We start from the raw sequence: 19,118 nt of genomic DNA on the forward strand, positions 1-19,118 counted from the left end.
CCCACCTCTTTGCCTGCAGAGCCACACGGCACCCATCAGCTGGCCCCCTGCAGCCCCCAACCCCGTCCTCCCCACCTCCCCTCGTCCTGCCAACCCGGGGGAGGCAGAGCTGCGCGACTGCTTCTGTTTATAAGGGGAAGCTCAAGGCGGATTCCCAGAAGTACCCGTATGCTTTAGAAATGAGTCTAAGTGACTTGACTGCGGTTATTCGGAGTCGTGGTGGCAGAGGTCAGAGAACTGGCTCAGGTCTATCTGCCCCCCCAAACATCCTCTGTGGCCAAGAGGAGGACAAAGCATCCTCGTGCTGGGCAAAAACACTCAGCTGTGTGGCTGCTCCACTGCCTCTGCTTTTTGCTAGACCCCATCAGCGATGTGAGCAGCACAAGCTGCACCTTGGAGGCACTGACTGGCCCCGCAGAGCACTGTCCTGCAGCAGCTCCAGTCCCCAGGGAAGTTTGTGGGCCCTCACCTTGCTGCTTCAGCCAGGCCCGCTCCTGAATGAAGCCGATGAAGGGGGCTATGCCAGTTCCCGGTCCAATCATGATGACGGGCGTGCTGGGTTTGAAGGGCAGGCGAAACTGCGACTTCCTGACGTACATGGGCACCAGAGAGTTGCTCCCGTTCTCATCGGGCACCTTGTTCTTGAGCCAGTTGGTGGCCACCCCTTTGTTCAGGCGTCCCGTCTTGGTCTCGTACTCCACCGTGACGGCACAGATGTGGATGGTGTTGGGGTGAACCTGCGGGGAAGGGATGTCAGTGCCAGGCAGAGAGGGAGCCCCAGCAACCCCACAGCTCATTCCCTTGTGCTCAGGGATGGGGAGAAGTTTAACCTAATGTTAACGTTGGGACAGCTATTCCTCCCCTGGCAGACCAAACCTCCCAGCATGCCCCACATGGGGCTTCTGTCTTGCGCCCGACTCGTCACAGGACCACTGAGCTTCCCTCGGTATTGCCAACAACCTCAGGGCTTCAGGCACAAAGTAAAGAGTGAATTCTGACCAACCCCTAAAATGCCACCTTGCTTCCAAGCCCTGAAAGCAAGGCCTACGGGTGAAGAGGAGCAGGGCTGCAGGGAGGGTGGTGGTATCAGGGCGCAGCTGGCTGCAGCGTGGGACCCTCTGCAGACCCTGTGGAAGTTGGGATAACCCCCTCTTCTCATGCACAGAGATAACTAAAGCTCTCCCCCTCACAGAAAGCGTTGCCAGGGCAAGTTCCCCATGTCCGGTCGCCAGCTGAGAGGGGGACCGTGGCACTGTGGAGCTGCAGCTGAAGCGGTCTCTCAGCAGCCTCAGTCCCTTGCTGGAAGCACGCTCACCTTGGAGGAGGAGGCAATGGAGTAGTAGCGGGCCTGCAGGCGGGGCAGGAGCTCACACAAGTGGTCGATGGGGGGCCGCAGCGAGGGCATGTCCTGCAGGATGGCCAGGATGTTCCTCCGGGCCTCCACCACCCAGCTGAGGTAGAGAGCCTGCGGGCAAGGGCACATGCGTGACAACTTCCCTATGTGGCTGGCAAACACTCCCTCAGCTCTCTGCACATGGTGCCCAACGGTCCTGGATCCCTTTTGGGGATCCTCCAGCACCCAGTTCAACCCAGCAGCTTTGCTGGGAAGGCCACAGCTCCCACCTTCCCCTCAGCAGCAGACGATGCCATTTTGCGGAGGCGCTCCTGCTCGCCGGTGTCCGTGGCGTACTGGGCCAGCTCATAGAGGACATTGGTGCGGGGCGGGTTGGTGATGTCCAGGTAGTACGTCAGGGCTGTACGGTAGGACGTGGGGCAGGGGAAGGGATGTTTCTTATTGGATTCCTCTGGAGAAGAGGGAGAGGAGGAAAAAAAAAAAAAAAATTAAAAATCAGCAACCGCGTGCTGTTATGTTAGAGATCTCGTGCCAGCAGCTACATGCAGTGTATGAGAGCTGGAGACAGCAGAGGAACCGGCTTCAGGGAGGAGAGAGCAGCCCTAGGGCTGAATCAGCCTGTTGGCCAAAGCCCTGATCCCACACTGAAGCAGCTCCAGCACAGGGCAGCTCCCTCTCCACGCAGCTACGTCTCCCAGTAGCCCATCTTGTGTTTCACAGATGCTGCCTGACAGCTTATCAGCAAAAAAAATATCCCGTGCTCCCCAGTGGGGCTCTCTGCCCCGAGATACCCATGCACAGAGGCACCCAGCAAACTCCCAGACCAAGCAGGAGGGCTGTTCTCCGCAGCTAATTTGGCCTCATGCACTTACACCTCCTTCAGATCTGGCCTCAAAAGTGTCCTTAGTCTCCTTCAGCCATGGACAGTCGTGCTCAGAGCCCCTTTGAGAAAGGTAAGCACCAGCAGTCAAGGCTGGAGCCATTCAGTTCAGCAAATGAAGAGGTCCGTAAGGGACAGGAATGACAGTGTGAGGCCGGACAACGTGGGACACCGCACAGGGGGCCGCGGGCTCTGGCAGTGCGTTAAAGCCACTTGGTCCCTTGAAACCAGGAGCTCTCTTAGGCTTCTGGGCCAGCGCATCTGATGCCTCAGGTCAGGCTGCGCTGCTTCAGGAGTAAGATGGGCAGCAGCTGCCATCTCCCTCCTGCCAGAGGCCAGCTCTGCTGGGAACACTGCCCAAGAAGAGCTCCTTGTATCAGCACCAGTGCTCCCTCCTGGCAGTTCAGTCCCCAAGCCTGTGCCTCCTCCAAGGACTGAATAACAGCATCTCAAGACACTAAGGCTCCTGTTGAGCTCCGGGACTGTTGCGGCAGAGGGATGCTCTGGCAGGCTGATGCTCTGTAATTAGGAGTGTGCTGTTACATAATTTGTTATTGAACGGGCACACTAAGCGCGTTTCACAACTGACCCACTTCAGCCGGCTCTCAGCAAGCGGGCTCTGTGCCACTGCTAAAACGGTACGGCATTCGGAGCGGCCACGGGACGTCTCTGTTTGCCGGGAGGTGCCCTACGGGACCTGAAGGTGATCTGGCTCCCGCTCTGGTGGGAAGGACAGAATGGTGGGAATGCCGCACCTCGAGCACTGTGTTCAGTTTTGGGCCCCTCACTACAAGAAGGACGTTGAGGTGCTGGAGCGTGTCCAGAGAAGGGCAACGAGGCTGGTGAGGGGGCTGGAGAACAAGTCTGATGAGGAGCGGCTGAGGGAACTGGGGTTGTTTAGCCTGGAGAAGAGGAGGCTGAGGGGAGACCCCATCGCTCTCTACAACTCCCTGAAAGGAGGCTGTAGCGAGGTGGGGGTCGGTCTCTTCTCCCAAGTAACAAGCGATAGGATGAGAGGAAATGGCCTCAAGTTGCGCCAGGGGAGGTTTAGATTGGACGTGAGGAAAAATTTCTTTACTGGAAGAGTGGTGAAACATTGGAACAGGCTGCCCAGGGAAGTGGTGGAGTCCCCATCCCTGGAGGTATTTAAAAGACGAGTAGATGAGGCGCTTAGGGACATGGTTTAGTGGGCATGGTGGTGTTGGGTCAACGGTTGGACTCGATGATCTTAGAGGTCTTTTCCAACCTTAATGATTCTATGATTCTATGACAGAGGCCATAGCTGAAGGAGAACTCCTGACGCTCGGGTGATCGTTACTCACCGTCCAAATTGTTTAGGGACATGATTGTGTCCAGATCCATGCCCAGGATCTCACCAATCTGATTCACCAGAGAAGAGTCGTTGGCTGGGTACACTGCCACATGGTCCCCAGACTCGTACCTGGCACGAGAGCAGGAGGAGAGCAGATGAAACACCAGCGCCACTTCTCATCCACCCCAAGCCTGAGCTGCTCAGCTAGAAGACAAGCGGGCTGGTGCAAGGGGCAGTAGGACAACACTGAGATCTGAGCTGCTACGCAGTGCCTGCACAATCAGGGATCCCGAAGAGCTGGCAGTAGTAGCAGAAAGGACCATTGTGGAATAATGGTTTTAAGAACCAGTATTTTTACAAGGCACCTCCAAGATAACAGCAGTTTTGCCAGAGACTTCAACGAGGCCAGACTTCCAGCAAGGACAGGCCAACTCCCTGACAGGCAAGGAGCAAAGCTGCTCAAAACCTCTGCAGTATTTTGTTGTGTTAAGCCACCTAGATTCACAGCTTTCTCACAAACACAGAGAGGAATTTAAGCCAGCAAGAGGATTTTTAAGAACAGGGCTTTTTTTCCCCCCCTATGCTTGTACACTTAAGCCAGGCAAACCCAGGCATGAGCCATCCCCAGCTTTCCCCTCTCTCATAGCTCATCTGCCCTCTCATTTTTTGAATGCCTCCTAGAGAATTCTTGCAGCTGGGACTGCTCAGGTAGGACGGGTATGTGCAGCCAGCTCTGGAGGGACCCGGAGCAGCCAGCTGGCACGGCCAGGCGCAGCACAAGAGCTAGGACAAAGTCCTGACATGGGGTACCTGATATGTGATACAGAAGTCTAGAGGGGCAGTGTTAAGTAATTATGCGAACAAGGTCCCCTTCTGAAGTGCTGGATGAGGCCAGTGCCACATCCTTGTTCTTTGCTCCTGATGCAGACTGCTCCTGCCAAAATAGGGGAGCAGTTTCCCATGGGAAACTACCTGATTTTGGAATTGGAGATATCCAGCTCCAGGTGCATAAGGTGTCGCTCTCCACCCTCGTTCAGCTTGCGGTTCTCTGTAACCTGGGCCAGGAAGGGGTTCTTGGCATCAAACGGTCTGGAAGGAAAGACAAGGATCCTCCGGGTTACTCTCCTGCAGGCTCACAGTGCTTTCTGTATCCAAGCACGTTCCCTCTGCCTCCAGAGCAGGCCCCCATGATTTGAGCATGGGGCTGTCCTGGCTCATGTTTCAAAGCACACCACAGCACAAACCAAATTATGATCCTGCTGCTACCCACACTGGCAGAAAAAAATGATCACTTCCCTTCTAAGCACAGCCCAGCAGTCAACAGCTTCTGTCCCATTAAGAACAAGCGATGCAAAAGTAAATAGGAGGGAATGTCACATCTCAAAGAGATATTTCAGTTTGGAAATAATTTATACAGCTAATCTTCCCAAAGCAAAACTGCAAGCAACCATCATGCATTAGCTACCCTGGGCAAGGAAAGGCTCTGAGTGACCTCAAGACAGACGCTGCAAACGTACCAGCCAAACACCACATGTGAACACAGCCACCTTCTCACACACTAACGATTCATTAACTGGGGAATCCCCAAGAGTCCCAGTGAAGATCTGAGCCTGTTTCTCTTGGGCAGACATCTGCCACATGGCTGCATTGCAGAAATGGCACTGCCCACATAGCACGCGTTGTTAGAAACATCAAGGACTCCATCGGCCGAAGCCTGGCCCACGTACACCCTGCCCAGGGCAGTTTGGCACTTACGGCTTCTGGTTCTCGTAGCTCTTGAGACGACCCATCTCACCGGTGTAGACTTTGTTCACGTTCACATCCGTGTGCACCACCAGCTCATACTGGCGGATGCTGGAGGAGGAAGGGGGAGAGAAAAAGAGGAAAAAAGTCAAACTGGAAATCACGAGGTACAGCTGGAACCACCATCTGCTTTGCTGGATTTGCTGCAGTTCAAAAACAAATGCAACTTCCACCGCTTCACCCTTCTTGAGACATTAAGGATCAGACAGACCACGCAGAAAGCCCAAACCAAGAGGAAACATCAGCTTCACTGAGAGCATCGCAACCCAGCAAAGCCATCCACAAAGGAACCAAACCCATCACATCCCCATTCGGAACAGAAATCCAGAGCTGGGTTCAAACTCGCACCAGGACAGGCTCAGTCCAAATAGCCCCACGATCTACTCCACATGTGCCCTCTCAAGTCTGGAAGGGGAGGCAGCACACAGGAAAGGGGACAGCAGCTCAGGACTGATGGCACAGCCACCAGCCAGAGGTGGCCGATCTCTCTGGCACCCAGAAGAACCTGCTCCCATACCCACCTGGACTCTTCTCCTGTAGCCTCCACCCCAAAGTGCTCACACACCGCAGGCCAGAACTGCTCTCTCCAGGTGATGAAGTCTTCTTCCAAGCTAGCCAGGGCAAAAGAGAGATTTAATAACCCTGCCCAAGGGGGAGCAAAGGGCTATTTTCCCAGAGGAGCCATCTGAGATCCCTATGGACTTCCTCCTTCACCACAGGAAAAGGCATTTGCCCTTGGATCCAGGCAGTTTTGGTATGTCTACATGCCCACAGATCACCAGAAGAGCGTCTTCAGATCACTAAGTGGGTGGGAGGGAACTGTTGCTATACCAGCCACCCCTCCCTTCACCAGGTCTGCCAAGGAAGGCTTTGTTATTCAGACTCGGTCTTTAACCAACTCAGCTACCCCTTGCCCACTCTTGGCATTAGGTCTCCTTCCTAAAAGGCAGATTCCACCATGGCAATGCTTATTTTTCTGGGCTCAGAGCCTCCCACACACAGCACATCCCTCTCATCAGATCTTGCAGCCCTTAAAGGTAGAGCCACAGGTTGATGCCTGTGGCACCCACAGGGTGCTCAGGAAAGCATAGAGAGGTGTGTGTCCCCCCCAAAAAAAGAAAAATCATTGTCTGAGTTGGAAAATTGCTGCCTTCCACCATAAAACAAACAGTTCACAAGGAGATGGAGTTTGCCTCCTCCACAGGGACGGGTGAGTTTATCCATACAGGCTGGGTTAGCAACGGAGCTGCAGCAGGGCGCAGGCAGAGTAGGCTGCAAAGCCTCCTCGAGTACGTAACTATGGTCATTTAAAGCTGATGTGGGATTTCCCAGACACAGGATACTCTAAGTGTACAGGGATCCGATTGTGGGAGAGAGAGCAGACAGATACACGCTCAGAGACGTGTCAGCTCCCACAGCTAGCCCTATGAAGTTTACTTCTGTCTTAGTAGTAGAGCCAACTCCCTGCCAAGGTCCCTTCCACGATGCTTTAGCCAGCTCTGACCAGCCCTTAAAGCCAAGTTACTCACTTGCCATCGTCATCTCCTAGCCCAAGTTCAAAGATGCGTTGGGCTCCAAGCTCCTCCAGCCTCTTGTCCACATACTTTCCCATGGCATTGAAGTGCTCATAAGTCTTGTTCCCCAGCCCAAAGACCTGGAAGGGAACACTGGTGAGTGCGGAGAAGCAGGGGCTGGACTTTTCCCATCCAGTTAGCATCCTCTGGCTCGTATCACCCAGCAAAGGATGTTGAAGAAAGACAGCAAGACCTCTCCCAGCTCCCCGTCAGCTATTTGTGGACCTTGAGTAAGAATCTACCACTGGAGAGTGTCTGGTCAGTAGGCACCACCACCTCCCCTGAGCCAGGCCTCAGGCATGTCAAGAGGATGCACACAGGAGAGCTGCCTGCATCATCTCCTCGAGGCACCAGGAAGAGCCTGGACTGCCTGGAGACCAATTGCTGTCCCTTGCCTCCCACAAACAGCTCAGCAAATGTTTGCTCACTGCTTTATACAGAGCAGCTTAACATCTCCAGCAGTGGATTTTCTCCTCATTTGCAATTATTATGCTGCCTAAGGAATTTGGCCGGGGTTTAGGTGAGGTGGCTATATCTCAGCCAATTATTCAGCTCAGCACAGGAGCTCCTGCTCACACACTCCTCCAAGCAATTTAATTTGCAGGAGAAGATCTGGCCCAGGGCTGCTCAGTTAGCTTCTGAACAGCAGCAGCAACCTGTAACTCATTTACAGACCTTGAATCCAATGCCTACTGGGCTGTTTGTGGCAAGACATTACCAGCGAACCCCTGTGATTTAGGGAATGGAGAGAGTACTCCGACATCCGCATTTAAAGCCCCCAGATACATGTTTGCAAGCGTGCACGAAGCTTGGAGAGGAAGACAATAGGGACCGCATGCGACACAGGCGTACAAGGCATAGACATCATGTTGTGCCTTTACCCAAGCCATGCGCAGGCACAGTGGAGGGCTTTTGACTTTCCTGCCCAAATGCAACATGAACTGGAATTGAGCCGCTTACTGCAAATCGGAGACCCGACAAGTCAGCGTCGGCCTCCTGCAGCCAGTCGTAGAAGTCTTGGGCATTGTCCGTGGGATCACCCTCGCCGTAAGTGGCCATGCAGAACACAGCTAAGGACTTGTCGATCTCAGAGAGGCGACTCAGGTCCGACTACAACCAAAGGAAAGAATAAACCCTCAAGGTTCCCACAACACAGTTATTGGTCAAGCCTATTCCTACAATACAGCTGCCTCTGGTGTGCAGAACAGCACCACGTCATGTCAAAGAGCTGATTACAAAAGGGGTTGGGAAAGGCCAAACCCACCCAAAATGGCAGGGAAAATAAAGCTAGCCACCCTCACTGGACTGCAAGTCAATACTTCTACCCCACCAGAAAAGCAATGGGATTTTCCATACAAGGCTTTAAGGGACCAGGATCGTTGTTCACTCTGGTGAGCACCACAATGTCAATGCCTCTGTCCAAGACTGCAGCAGTATGGGACCAATGCTAACTACAGAAGGAATACGGAGCAAGTTTCATGCTGCCAATGGATGACTCGCAACTCCCAAACACTCCAGGCTACCTTCCTCTTTCAGTCACGTTGCAGTGTTCACTCCAAATCTGTAGAATGGCAAGGACCAAGCCCATCTCTGCATCTCTCAGGCTGACCTTTTCTCCCCTAAATGACACTACTAAAAGGGCAACTGTCCCTTGGCCAGGCTCCTTCTGGGTTTTTTTTAGGGGACACTAAAAGGATGTTACCTATCCTGAGGCTGTACATGGCTAAATTACCAAGTCATACTCCTCTGGATCCGCTGCCATGCCCCGGAGGCCGTAGCGATGAGCATCTTTGGAGAGACGATTGGCAAACTCCTCTGCTGTACCTGTCTGGGAACCGTAGAAAACCACTATGTTTCGCCCCTGGAGAGAAAAAGAAATCCCTGTTAAATTTTTATTACTCATTTGGCAAATGCACGGACGAAGCACATCTTATCAGAGACAAAGGCAACACCTGGGATCAGGAGCCCTGGGCTGCAACCTAAAGGCAAGTAGGAGTCTGCACCTGTACGGGACTCCACGACGGGTTTGCGGCAGAAAACTCAAGGCTAAGCTGTTAATAAGAACATGACTCTTGTCAATCTCAGAGGGGTGACTCAGGTCAGGCTAAAACCCAAAGCAAAGAATAAACCCTCAAGATTTATTCTCAACCTCAAGGCTGCAGCGTGACTCCTGAAAACAGGGAACTCCCTGGATGAGAAAGCAGACTTGCCTAAGCTTTAGGAAAGTGCCTAAGCACCAGAGCACCAGAGCTCCTGCTCTGCCGCAAGCCAGCTACTCTGAAGTAAAACGGAAAATACATCCAGTCCCTGCTTCTTCCTCTGCTTCCTCTTGTGTCCAGTCCAGCAGAGTCAAAACCTGCCAGTTCTGCGTACAACAATTCCCATTCCAGAGCGAGCCAGTTTGGGAACCAACCACGCAGATAAACAACTGCCAGCCAATGACTTTAAAGTCTCTGCCATTTCCCTCCTGACTTTGATCTCATATTACACTTTTTTTTGCACCAAATTTTCACTTCAGTTTTTTTCTCTAACAACTCTCAGGCATAGACTGGAAGAGCTATTCCTGCCTGCCCACCCAGCCTTCCTCTGGATGCTCTTTGCAGCAGATAGGTGTCTGTATCCAAACCAGTCCCCCCTGCTGACAGCTAGACAGTCTCCAGAGGAAACCGGGAAGGACACGAGCTCCCCCACCTTCCCAGCACCCCGCGAAGCCCGAGCGAGAAGCTTACCGTCTTCTTCATCTTCTCAATGAAGCTGCTGTCTCTCACTGGAGTTGCTCTGAAAGACAGGAGGAGCCTCCTTTCAGATGGGCACATTCGTTCTTTAAGGTCAGGAATAAGCAAGTGGGGAAACAGTGGCCCCCAAACCATACCAGATCTCAGATGGCTACCCAAAGTGGTGAGAGTCCCCATCGACCACTCTTATTTACCCTGTCACAGGGATACCCATCGCTCAGCTGCAGGGCTTCTCCTCTGCACACAGCCATGGACCAGGGACTCTCAGAGCACAGGGGAATAGCTGACGCCCTGCCTTACCTCCATCGGTAAATCCTCCCGCAGGCAAAGCCCAGAAACTCAGCCCTGAGTGTCAGGAAACCTTTACTCTATCAATTGCTCTGAGAGGTTTCACAGCTGAGCAGGTTACAAGGATCTCATAGAGCTACAATGCAGGAGTAAGTCTCCAGAAAAATCTCAGAGGCCAAGCCACGATGGGAGAGAAGGGAATGGAGAGCTCCCTGCTTCCCCCACCACAGCGGACAGGCAGGGGATCGGTGCTGAGCCATGCCCCCCAGGGTGCGTTCCCCAAGCTTGAAGTCAGACAGGGTTAAAAAACAGCTGTTCCGACCTCAAAATAGCATGCCAGACCGGAGTCCCAGAGCTGGAGAGCCCTGCAGAGCAGACAGACGCAGCTGATCAGACCCACAGAGCCTCCGGCAAGGCGACCACTGCCCGCCGAAGTCCCGCAGGGCTCGTTCCTGCACTGGGGTTTCCATCCCCAGTGCAGATCTCCGGCACAGAAGGCGTTTGTATTATCACAGGGAGGTGGCTTTCTCTATCTCGAAAGAGGGACAAACCGCAGCAGCATGAGAAACATCGAGGCAGAGATTCACACCACTATGACTACCCTATTAGGTAGGGAGCCAGAAGAGCTTTGCTATCCTAAGCACACCCATGGACTTTCAGTGTCACAGGGTGACAGCAACCCAGCCCTGGGGACCCTGGGAGCCTCACAAGCAGAGGTGGCTCTAGCTACAGTCAGATTAGGCACTGGGGTCTTTTCAAGGCAGGAGGACAAGTGCCAGGAGCTCACTTGCTGTATTCCCCACTGGAGCTTCAGTAGCCGGGAGGAGGAACGTGGGACCCATTCCCGTTTCTCTTTCACAACGGAAGAATGCAAGGCTGGGTCTCCCGTGGGAAGAGAGAAGCCTCCAGACAAAACACAAATGGTTTTGGCCCCAGCCCATGTAAGAAACCCAGCCCGGGGACCCTGGGAGCCTCACAAGCAGAGGTGGCTCTAGCTACAGTCAGATTAGGCACTGGGGTCTTTTCAAGGCAGGAGGACAAGTGCCAGGAGCTCACTTGCTGTATTCCCCACTGGAGCTTCAGTAGCCGGGAGGAGGAACGTGGGACCCATTCCCGTTTCTCTTTCACAACGGAAGAATGCAAGGCTGGGTCTCCCGTGGGAAGAGAGAAGCCTCCAGACAAAACACAAATGGTTTTGGCCCCAGCCCATGTAAGAATGCGCAGAGCTCGCTAACAGTTTCCTAAACTCTGCAGCCCAGAGGGAGGGATCTCTGCGGATGTGCTGAGACATTTGCAGAGCGCACACACACACACACACAACGGCAGGGTGAGGGACGTTCAGCAAAGCATGTCTTCAAGCACCCCTTTCTACCCAAAGGTTTCAAGGAGCTCCGTAACCTGGCCTGAGAGCTCCGAGCACTGACACAGCCCCATACAGCACGCGCTGAAGACGAGCGAACCCTACCCAAAAACACTACCTGAGGCGGCCGTGCTCCCAGGAGAGAGCTGCTTCGCACTCCCCACTTTGCTCTCTCAGCAGTTAACAGCCTCCCCACGTTGTCATTTGCGCTTCATTGGGAACAGGGGTATCACAAGCATCTTAGAGAGCAGCCCCAGCCCTGCCCATGCTACCACCAGGACGGGGGCTCGGGGGAGCTGCCCCCCCAGCCGGCTCACAAGACTCAGCTCTCACTTAGCTTTTGGCTCCCTGGTGAACTTCTTCGGTTTACTGACCTCTGCAAATGAGATCCAATTAAAATAGCTGTTGGGTCAACTGCTAAACAAAACGCTTTTAAAGGAGGAGAAAAAAAAAAAGTTTTAGATCCTTTCAGCAAGCTCCCTTTGGAAGAGAAAAGGGTGCAGCACATGGAGCTCGTCTGTTTTCAAAAGGAGGCAACCCTGCACTGAAGTGTTGTGGTGAAGAACAGTCTGTGGCTCAGACACAGAAGCAATAATGAGTCTGGCTTTTGAAAAAAGGCTACACAACTCCCTGAAATTGCTTCATCAGGGTGGCTCAAAAATCTGAGCTGCAAAGACGCGCAGACGCTGAAGACAGAAATGACACTCATTTTTACTGCTCAGCCAGGAAAACTTAGAAGAGAAAGCATGTTTTCAGCAACGACTGCTCTTACAGCTTAGATAGCTCAGGGCAGCGACTCCAAGAGAGTTAGAAGAAGTGACAGGTAGAGGAAAGGGGATTAACTCCATTGTCGGAGCAAGTCTTTAGCTTGTACAGAATGCCCACCCTTGGTGAGAGCCTACAGCACAAGCGACTCCCAGGGCTTTCTACCACTTTGGTTTCAGAAGAAAAAAAGGAGGGGGAAGGAAGCTCCCGACAGCTCAGCAATGATACCAAAGCCTCTGTCTCAGCCGAACACCTCTCCTTCAGAAAGCTCCCACGCCTGTGGCTTTCCTCCCGAAAGCACACGTACATGCAGAAGTGAGAACGCAGCCTGGACGTTGCAGAGAAACTGAGTACCGACAGCAGGGTCTCCTCTGGAGCAGCCTGCCTCCAAGCGGAGCCTCTCCTCTTCCTTCTCCTCCTGCCCCAGCAGGCAGAAGCACCCCACTCCGCCCAGCTTTGGGGCAGCAGGAGTGACCCATCAAGTCAGAGCGATCCCCGCCTGCCCATCGGGCAGATTAACTCACCTCGCCACGGCCACCTCTTCTCGCGGGGCCGAGTACACGCAGCCCATGGTCGGGGCAGGGAAGAGGCAGACAAAGAGTCGCAGGGCAGCCGTGTCTGTCTGCAAGGGGAGGTGTGGGGGGACGGATCTAACTTAGCTCTGGAGCAACACGCACACAGGCCTTTCCATTCTGCTCCTCCTGGACATTAAAGCCAAGCGTCAGCCTTTTGTTAAGGAGAAGAGAGGCAGCACAAAAGGTCCCGGCACGGGTCATAGCAGGAGTGGTCCTGTCCGCTCAGATCCTCGTGGCGGGGCTTTGGAAGTTACCGAGTGGATCCGCACAGTCCTGAGAAACTGCAACATCTGGCAGCAGTGGCAGAAAGGAATTAGGAGTGGAGAATGAAACCTCCCAGGATCCTCTGCAGCACACATCCCTCTCCCACCCGCGTGGAGCAGGGGGACGGGACACAAAACCCTCCCCCAGCCTTGTTACCTTGGAAACTGTTTATATCACAGCTGCTTTTATATATATTCTTTAAAAAAAAAAAAAGTCGACGCTGTAGCTGAATGAAACGATTCCAGACACTGCATGAGCAACGCTACGGGTAACTATGGCAGTGCCATTACGGAGGCAGCTCAAAGGAGTTTGTTCTCTTCAGGATCCTATTAAATTAAATTAGAGGTGGTCTCTCTCTCTCTCTCACACACACGCAGGCAGCAAAGAGAGCTAATCAGACTAAGGAGTTGGAGCAATTCCTGCCACAGGAAGCCCTACAAGCACCAGGGAACGGATTTCTCTATAGCTGCAGAATAGAGATAAGCCAATTTCTGCCCCAAACAATGTCAAAGATGGGGGGAGAAGGGAGGGGGGGTGACACTCAGCGTACCAGTCGATGTCTCCCCAGGGCAACAGTCTGCACAACTCCAGAGCGGGGACACAAGAAAGGAAAGAAATCTGTGATTGAGAAACACGCAGAGGAGGAGCAGCCGAAGAATAAAAATAAATTAGTGCATTCCCCAGCAATGCCACCGCGAGGAAGCGCGGTGGCCACGGCTGCATGGCGATGGAGAGCCGTTCTTCCTAATGACATCTGCAGAACAGGCTGCGGGGAAGGCTGCTCCGGTGGTTTCAATTAAGTCTGAAAATGGTCAAAACACAAGCAATCCTCAGTCAGCGGTATCCCGGCCTGCCCCACGCATGCGTGTTACACGACACAGGTACAGGACATCTCGTACGCTGCAAGCCTCTGCACATGCTGGGCTCTGCTCCTTCTCTGGGGCTTCGGGCAGGAGAACAGCTCCGCTTGGCTGTGAGGGTAAGGGATCAGCAAGCGCCTGAGCGGTAGCCGAACCCAGAGACGCATCATCAGGGCAAGATCATGACCGTTCCCAGGCCACGCGGGCTGGTGGAGCCACGCGGAGTGAACCCAGCCCAGATGCCATCCAGAACGGGGTATTTTGACCGTGCATCTGTTCTTCCACAATACCCCGTTCTGGATGGCATTTTGACCGTGCATCTGTTCTTCCACAATCAAGGGCAGTTGCATTGCGGCATTGCCTTTGGAGACCCGGCTGAGCTGATGTGGCTTGATCGAGGTGTGCTGCTCAGTGGCGGCCCCCAAAAACCCCAGGAGAGCACCAAGGTGCTGGACGCTGTGTTCAGGTCAGAGACTCTGCTTGCACTCTCCCACGTCGCAAGCAAATCCATTAAAGCAGCAGCCATCAGGATGCGTCTGAATTGCTGTTCAGCACTTTCACCCTCCAGTCTTCCAAGGCTGAAGCTGAAGTTGGGGGCCAAAGTGACATGACAGAAACCATCACCCAATACCATCAGATAAAGCAGTTCAGGACAGTTTGGCGAGTCAAGGCAGAGCTGCAGAGAATGTGCTGAAGAAAAGCAACACCTCTTAAGGTCAAGGCTCTCCACTTCAGCCAGAGACAGCCCCGCCGAGGGCTCTCTGCCTTCACGGGTCCGGGACAGCTTCCCTGCCTGCAGATGGGCCTGCCCCTGCCTGCCATCCATCCAGCCACGGGCAGCGCCTGACAGTGTGATCCTGTATCTTGCCGTTTTGCTTGTTCATCAGAAAGGAAACTCCACCCCAGACTCAAGGACGACAGGAGGGAAGGAAACACAAGGCTGAACAAGCTTGTTTTCCCCACTCATTTCCCGCCCAGTTCCAAGTGTCCCATAAAATAATGCTGCAAAAGCTGCAGGAAGTTGCTGTCTCCGTCCCAGAGGACAGATGTGCCACCAGCCACAACCTTGGCTTATAGGTCCACGCTGCCCTCAGACCAGCTTGCTACAATGACCACAGCAGGGCTGCAGCAGGCAATGGCAGGGTCAGGCTTAACGTGTGGGAAAAACTACTTTAAAGCCTCCTCTTGTGCTCTTCACCTGCCTAGCTGTCACTTTTCCAAAATGAATTGTGTCAGACAAGGTCTGGAGCAACCTCACCCCTCCCTGGTTATCCGTGAGAGGAGGTGCTGCTCTTCCACAACTCTCGCAAGCAGCGGTTGCACACAGTGCTCCCTGCCAGCCGTCTCCCACGCAGACGGAGAAGGCGGCACGGACCCCACACAAGAAACACGGGCAAAACACCCGTGAGTCAGCTCAAAGCCAAAGCCTCCAGCTTCAGATGGAAGCCCACGTGCTGAGGTCCTGCAGCAGGACAAGGCGGTGACACACACCTGGGGTGGTTAGCAGGCCCCTCTGGAGTGTGACTTCTCTGCAAGGTCATGACAGCTTCTGGAAGAGGTGCACGTGGTGGGTGGAAACAGTCACAAGGACGGCGAGCACAGGAGCTCTCCAAGTCGATCTGTGCCCTGTCAGGATCTAATTTCAGACTGATAGTGCCATTTCTCCAGCCAACTTAGCTCTCATCGCAATGCAGCCGTTCTTGTTACAATATCCAGAGGCAACCACATGCACCAATACACACAGCCCTCTCTTGCAGGCATGAGAGGGAAAGTGTCTGACCGATCCAACAACACAAATTCCCAAGGTAAGGCTGAGCAGGCACAGATAGCTGGGTTGCTACCAGCCTTGCGCACACCTGTCTGCACAAGGTACCGCAGCCAGGGACATTTCTTCCTTTTAAACCCCTCCCAGCCAGAAAACGCACTTTCCATCCTCCTGGAACACCAGCGCACGCAGCCTGCCTTAGGGTTTGCTCCAAGCTGTGTGCTACTCTTCCCATTACCCGGGGATTTCACAACAGACCTGGCATCCCAGGCTTGCCTTGAAGCAGAGGGCTCTGCCACCGGAGGAGAGGGTCATGATCTGACCAAAGCAGAAGCGATGAGACCAAACCTGCTCCTTTTCAATTATGACCTGAATTACAACACAAACACTGGACGATGAGCCCTGAAAACTGAAAGCAGCGTAACCCACTAAGGTAGACATACAGGTCTGAGATAACAGACCCACAACCGCTTGCTGCGTTTGATTTAGCTTTTACACACAGGGTAACAGGAGCATCAGTCCCCTGCTGAAATGCCTTCGCTTGTCACCAAACATCCTCATCTGAGCAGCCTACAGACAGGTCCTGCCACAGCTTCTTTCTACATCAGGCTGTAACACTTTGAAATGAAGGACTAACGAGTATTTCTTGCCAGAGCAGCACCCGCTAAGTGCCAGGGGGAGAAACCCACTTCGTGCAGAACGCCTTGCTGGTGCAACTGTACGTGTCAAAATCTTGAACCTACTGCGAGCAGCCAGCCATTGCTTTTCCCCTGCTCGCGGCATGGCCTCAGAGCCAACCACTCAGGACTGGGGGGGGGCCTACAGTGAATTTTCAGCCAGCATTACAAACCCAGAGGATTCACCTTTGTTGTGTGGTTACCTTCTGCAAAGGCCTAATACTGGAAAGCGCAGAGCTGGGCTAAGGCTGAGGCTGGCCTTCTTTCTGGGACAAACTGCACCCATGCAGGGAACAGACCCCAGGAGACTGAAGGGAAAGGTACTGCACAACACCAGCTCCTACAGTCTCTGCTGCAGCGGGTTTCAAACCTCTTTACTGCTCTTACCAATGCTCCAGGAGGAAACAGAAGGAATGAGCTAAAAAGCCCAGCAGAAAACTGATGTTACGTTTGGTATGTGACTGAGACAAGGAACTAAATGCACCCAGATCTCCACCAATGCGGCTCACTCCTGGCCCTAAGCCCTTGGCAGAAGACAGGGTGGAACAAGGACCTCTCCCTCTCCAAATCCAGTCTCCTGCTGCTGCGGTAACCTGGCATCAAAGCCAAGCAAGTTTCACAAGAGCTGCCAAGCAGCTCATGCCCAGGAATTATCTCCCAGCTCCCCAAGACTATTTCTTCTCTTCATAGCTAAGGGTAGATAAGATTTCTGATAGGAAACCTGCTTAAGAGCAAGTCCACCTTTCTCCAGATTTATCTAAATATGACTTTTATCAGAAAACACAGAGAATAGCCAAAGCAATCCTTAAGAGTTTTGAAGTACAGCCAGGGGCTTTTCTGCCTTGCCTTTTCTTGCCTTGCTTGGGAAAGGCAAATTACCGATTTGGGCCACACAGTGGGGTATGGCAGAACTGCAGCCTGGCTCTTCCGCAGGGATTTCTGCACTGCGAGGTGAAGAGCTCAGAAGAAACGCAAGGGGAGAGAAATGCACTTTGGGACTAAGTCCCCTCGCCTGGGGACTTCCCAGAATCCAGCTGAACTTCCCGCACAGCCTCCAAGGACCCACCATAAGCACGATGGAAAGCTACACTCACTCCATGCTGCCTGAGAGTTGTTACTTACATTGATTGCATTTTGGGGATATCTGGAACTTCCTCTTTTTTCTTGCGGAAGAAGAACCAGTAAGTAAAAAGCCCGGTGATGAGCGAGATGAGAAACACGTCCGTCATGCTGAAGAGAGAGTCTTGCTGTGCAGCGCTGTCGGGAGGGGACATGTTCAGTTCCATGCCGGCATCCCCCATGACGGTTAGAGGCACTGTAAGCAAGGAAGAACAAATGAACACCAGCAGTCACACAGTGCCATGGAAGACCAGAAGAGCATTAAGGGACATTCAGAGCATGCTTTTCCACTATACATTTACTCCTAGGAGCACAAGGCAGCCCAACAACTCTTTGGAGAGAGGCTTTGCACCATAATACTGCGAGATCCTTTTGCATCCCAAGGTATCTCACTGTCCCACCAAGCTTTTCACTTCCCATTGCATCCATGCTGATCCACCAGCAGTGATTTCTGTTCCCCCTCTGCCAGCACCATCTGAGCAGCCCCACATTCCAGCCAGGGAGCCCAGCCTGGCTCGTACTAACGCCCCAGCAAAACTCAACAGGGACTCATGGCCAGCCTTTACTAAAGCCCTTACTCACCACGGAGCCCATGGGATGTTAGTGGGGGAAGACCCCACTCTTCCAGTCACCCCAGAGATCTGGGGCTTCCTCCCTCCTTTCCACAAGGTGATACGATGCCCCAGACCTACTGCTGTGCTTATAAACCGCAGAGCAGGACTGTGGCGTGGTACTTCTGTGAGCATACCCACATTAGGTTGTTACAACACAAACAATGAATACTTCTGATTTACTATCCACCTCTGCACGCAGATCGGATTTACTATCCACCTCTTTTTGGGCATCTGGCTTCCCAGCCCCCTCCACTATTTCTGATTTATATCCACCTCTGCACGCAGATCGGATTTACTATCCACCTCTTTTTGGGCATCTGGCTTCCCAGTCCCCTCCACTATCTTCCCCAGTTTAACTTCCACCTCCTTGAATTACTCCTTTCCACTTGCCAAGGCAGAGTTTAAGTGACTTGTGACTTCCTCATGGCCATACCCAGGATCCGTGGTAGCGCAAGGATGAGCACCCAGCCCTCCTCTGCACGCAGATCGGATTTACTATCCACCTCTTTTTGGGCATCTGGCTTCCCAGTCCCCTCCACTATCTTCCCCAGTTTAACTTCCACCTCCTTGAATTACTCCTTTCCACTTGCCAAGGCAGAGTTTAAGTGACTTGTGACTTCCTCATGGCCATACCCAGGATCCGTGGTAGCGCAAGGATGAGCACCCAGCCCTCAAGTCCCCAACTAGCCCTATGGCCCCTGTCCTTCCCCTGGGGAGCCACCCATCGCTCCCTCCCTCCCGCTGCTCTGCCAAAGCTCTGAACTCCTCTGACCCTAGTCCAGATCACAAGATTATCTTCCCAATGCACAAGGACACACTCTGTCCAAGCAAACAGATAATTAACTCAAAACTTGATTTGTAAGGGCAAAGTGACTCTCTTCTTGTACTTGGGCATCCTGCCAACCCAGGAGACCATGGACATTTTAACTTGCACACAGAAAAGCGACTCAGAGCCGTGGGGGTGTCACCGGAGAGAAAGGACATGTCCTGTGGCGGAGCCATGAGGGGAGAGTTAACCCGTTCAGCAAACCTGTGCCTGCCAGAGAAAAGCTCCCAGACAGCTTTCCTGGGGGGCTGAAAGAGAACCAGCAAACTCCAAGTTGTGCCTGGGCCGAGAAATAAAACTGACTGAAGTTTAAGGTTATGCTAATGCATTCAGGAGCTGGGAAGAAA

At 53.2% G+C, this 19,118-nt stretch overlaps 1 protein-coding gene across 1 annotated transcript in view; it reads right to left on the reverse strand.

The window, feature by feature from the left end:
• Positions 1–19,118, reverse strand: part of LOC103905684 (NADPH--cytochrome P450 reductase) — a 31,347-nt gene that overhangs the window by 1,646 nt on the left and 10,583 nt on the right. Inside the window, exons 3-15 of the mRNA XM_009287438.2 lie at positions 17,335–17,527; positions 9,653–9,701; positions 8,656–8,784; positions 7,884–8,033; positions 6,879–7,003; positions 5,871–5,960; positions 5,302–5,400; positions 4,519–4,635; positions 3,557–3,675; positions 1,624–1,805; positions 1,316–1,465; positions 470–737; positions 6–13 (exon numbers count right to left, since the gene is read on the reverse strand). Coding sequence (XP_009285713.1) covers positions 6–13; positions 470–737; positions 1,316–1,465; positions 1,624–1,805; positions 3,557–3,675; positions 4,519–4,635; positions 5,302–5,400; positions 5,871–5,960; positions 6,879–7,003; positions 7,884–8,033; positions 8,656–8,784; positions 9,653–9,701; positions 17,335–17,513 — 1,665 coding nt within the window. The 5' untranslated portion in view covers positions 17,514–17,527. The remainder of the gene's footprint in view (positions 1–5; positions 14–469; positions 738–1,315; positions 1,466–1,623; positions 1,806–3,556; positions 3,676–4,518; positions 4,636–5,301; positions 5,401–5,870; positions 5,961–6,878; positions 7,004–7,883; positions 8,034–8,655; positions 8,785–9,652; positions 9,702–17,334; positions 17,528–19,118) is intronic.

The sequence above is a fragment of the Aptenodytes forsteri genome, unplaced genomic scaffold (genome assembly GCF_000699145.1).
Source record: "Aptenodytes forsteri isolate BGI_AS27 unplaced genomic scaffold, ASM69914v1 Scaffold188, whole genome shotgun sequence".
Taxonomy (NCBI): Eukaryota; Metazoa; Chordata; class Aves; order Sphenisciformes; family Spheniscidae; genus Aptenodytes; species Aptenodytes forsteri.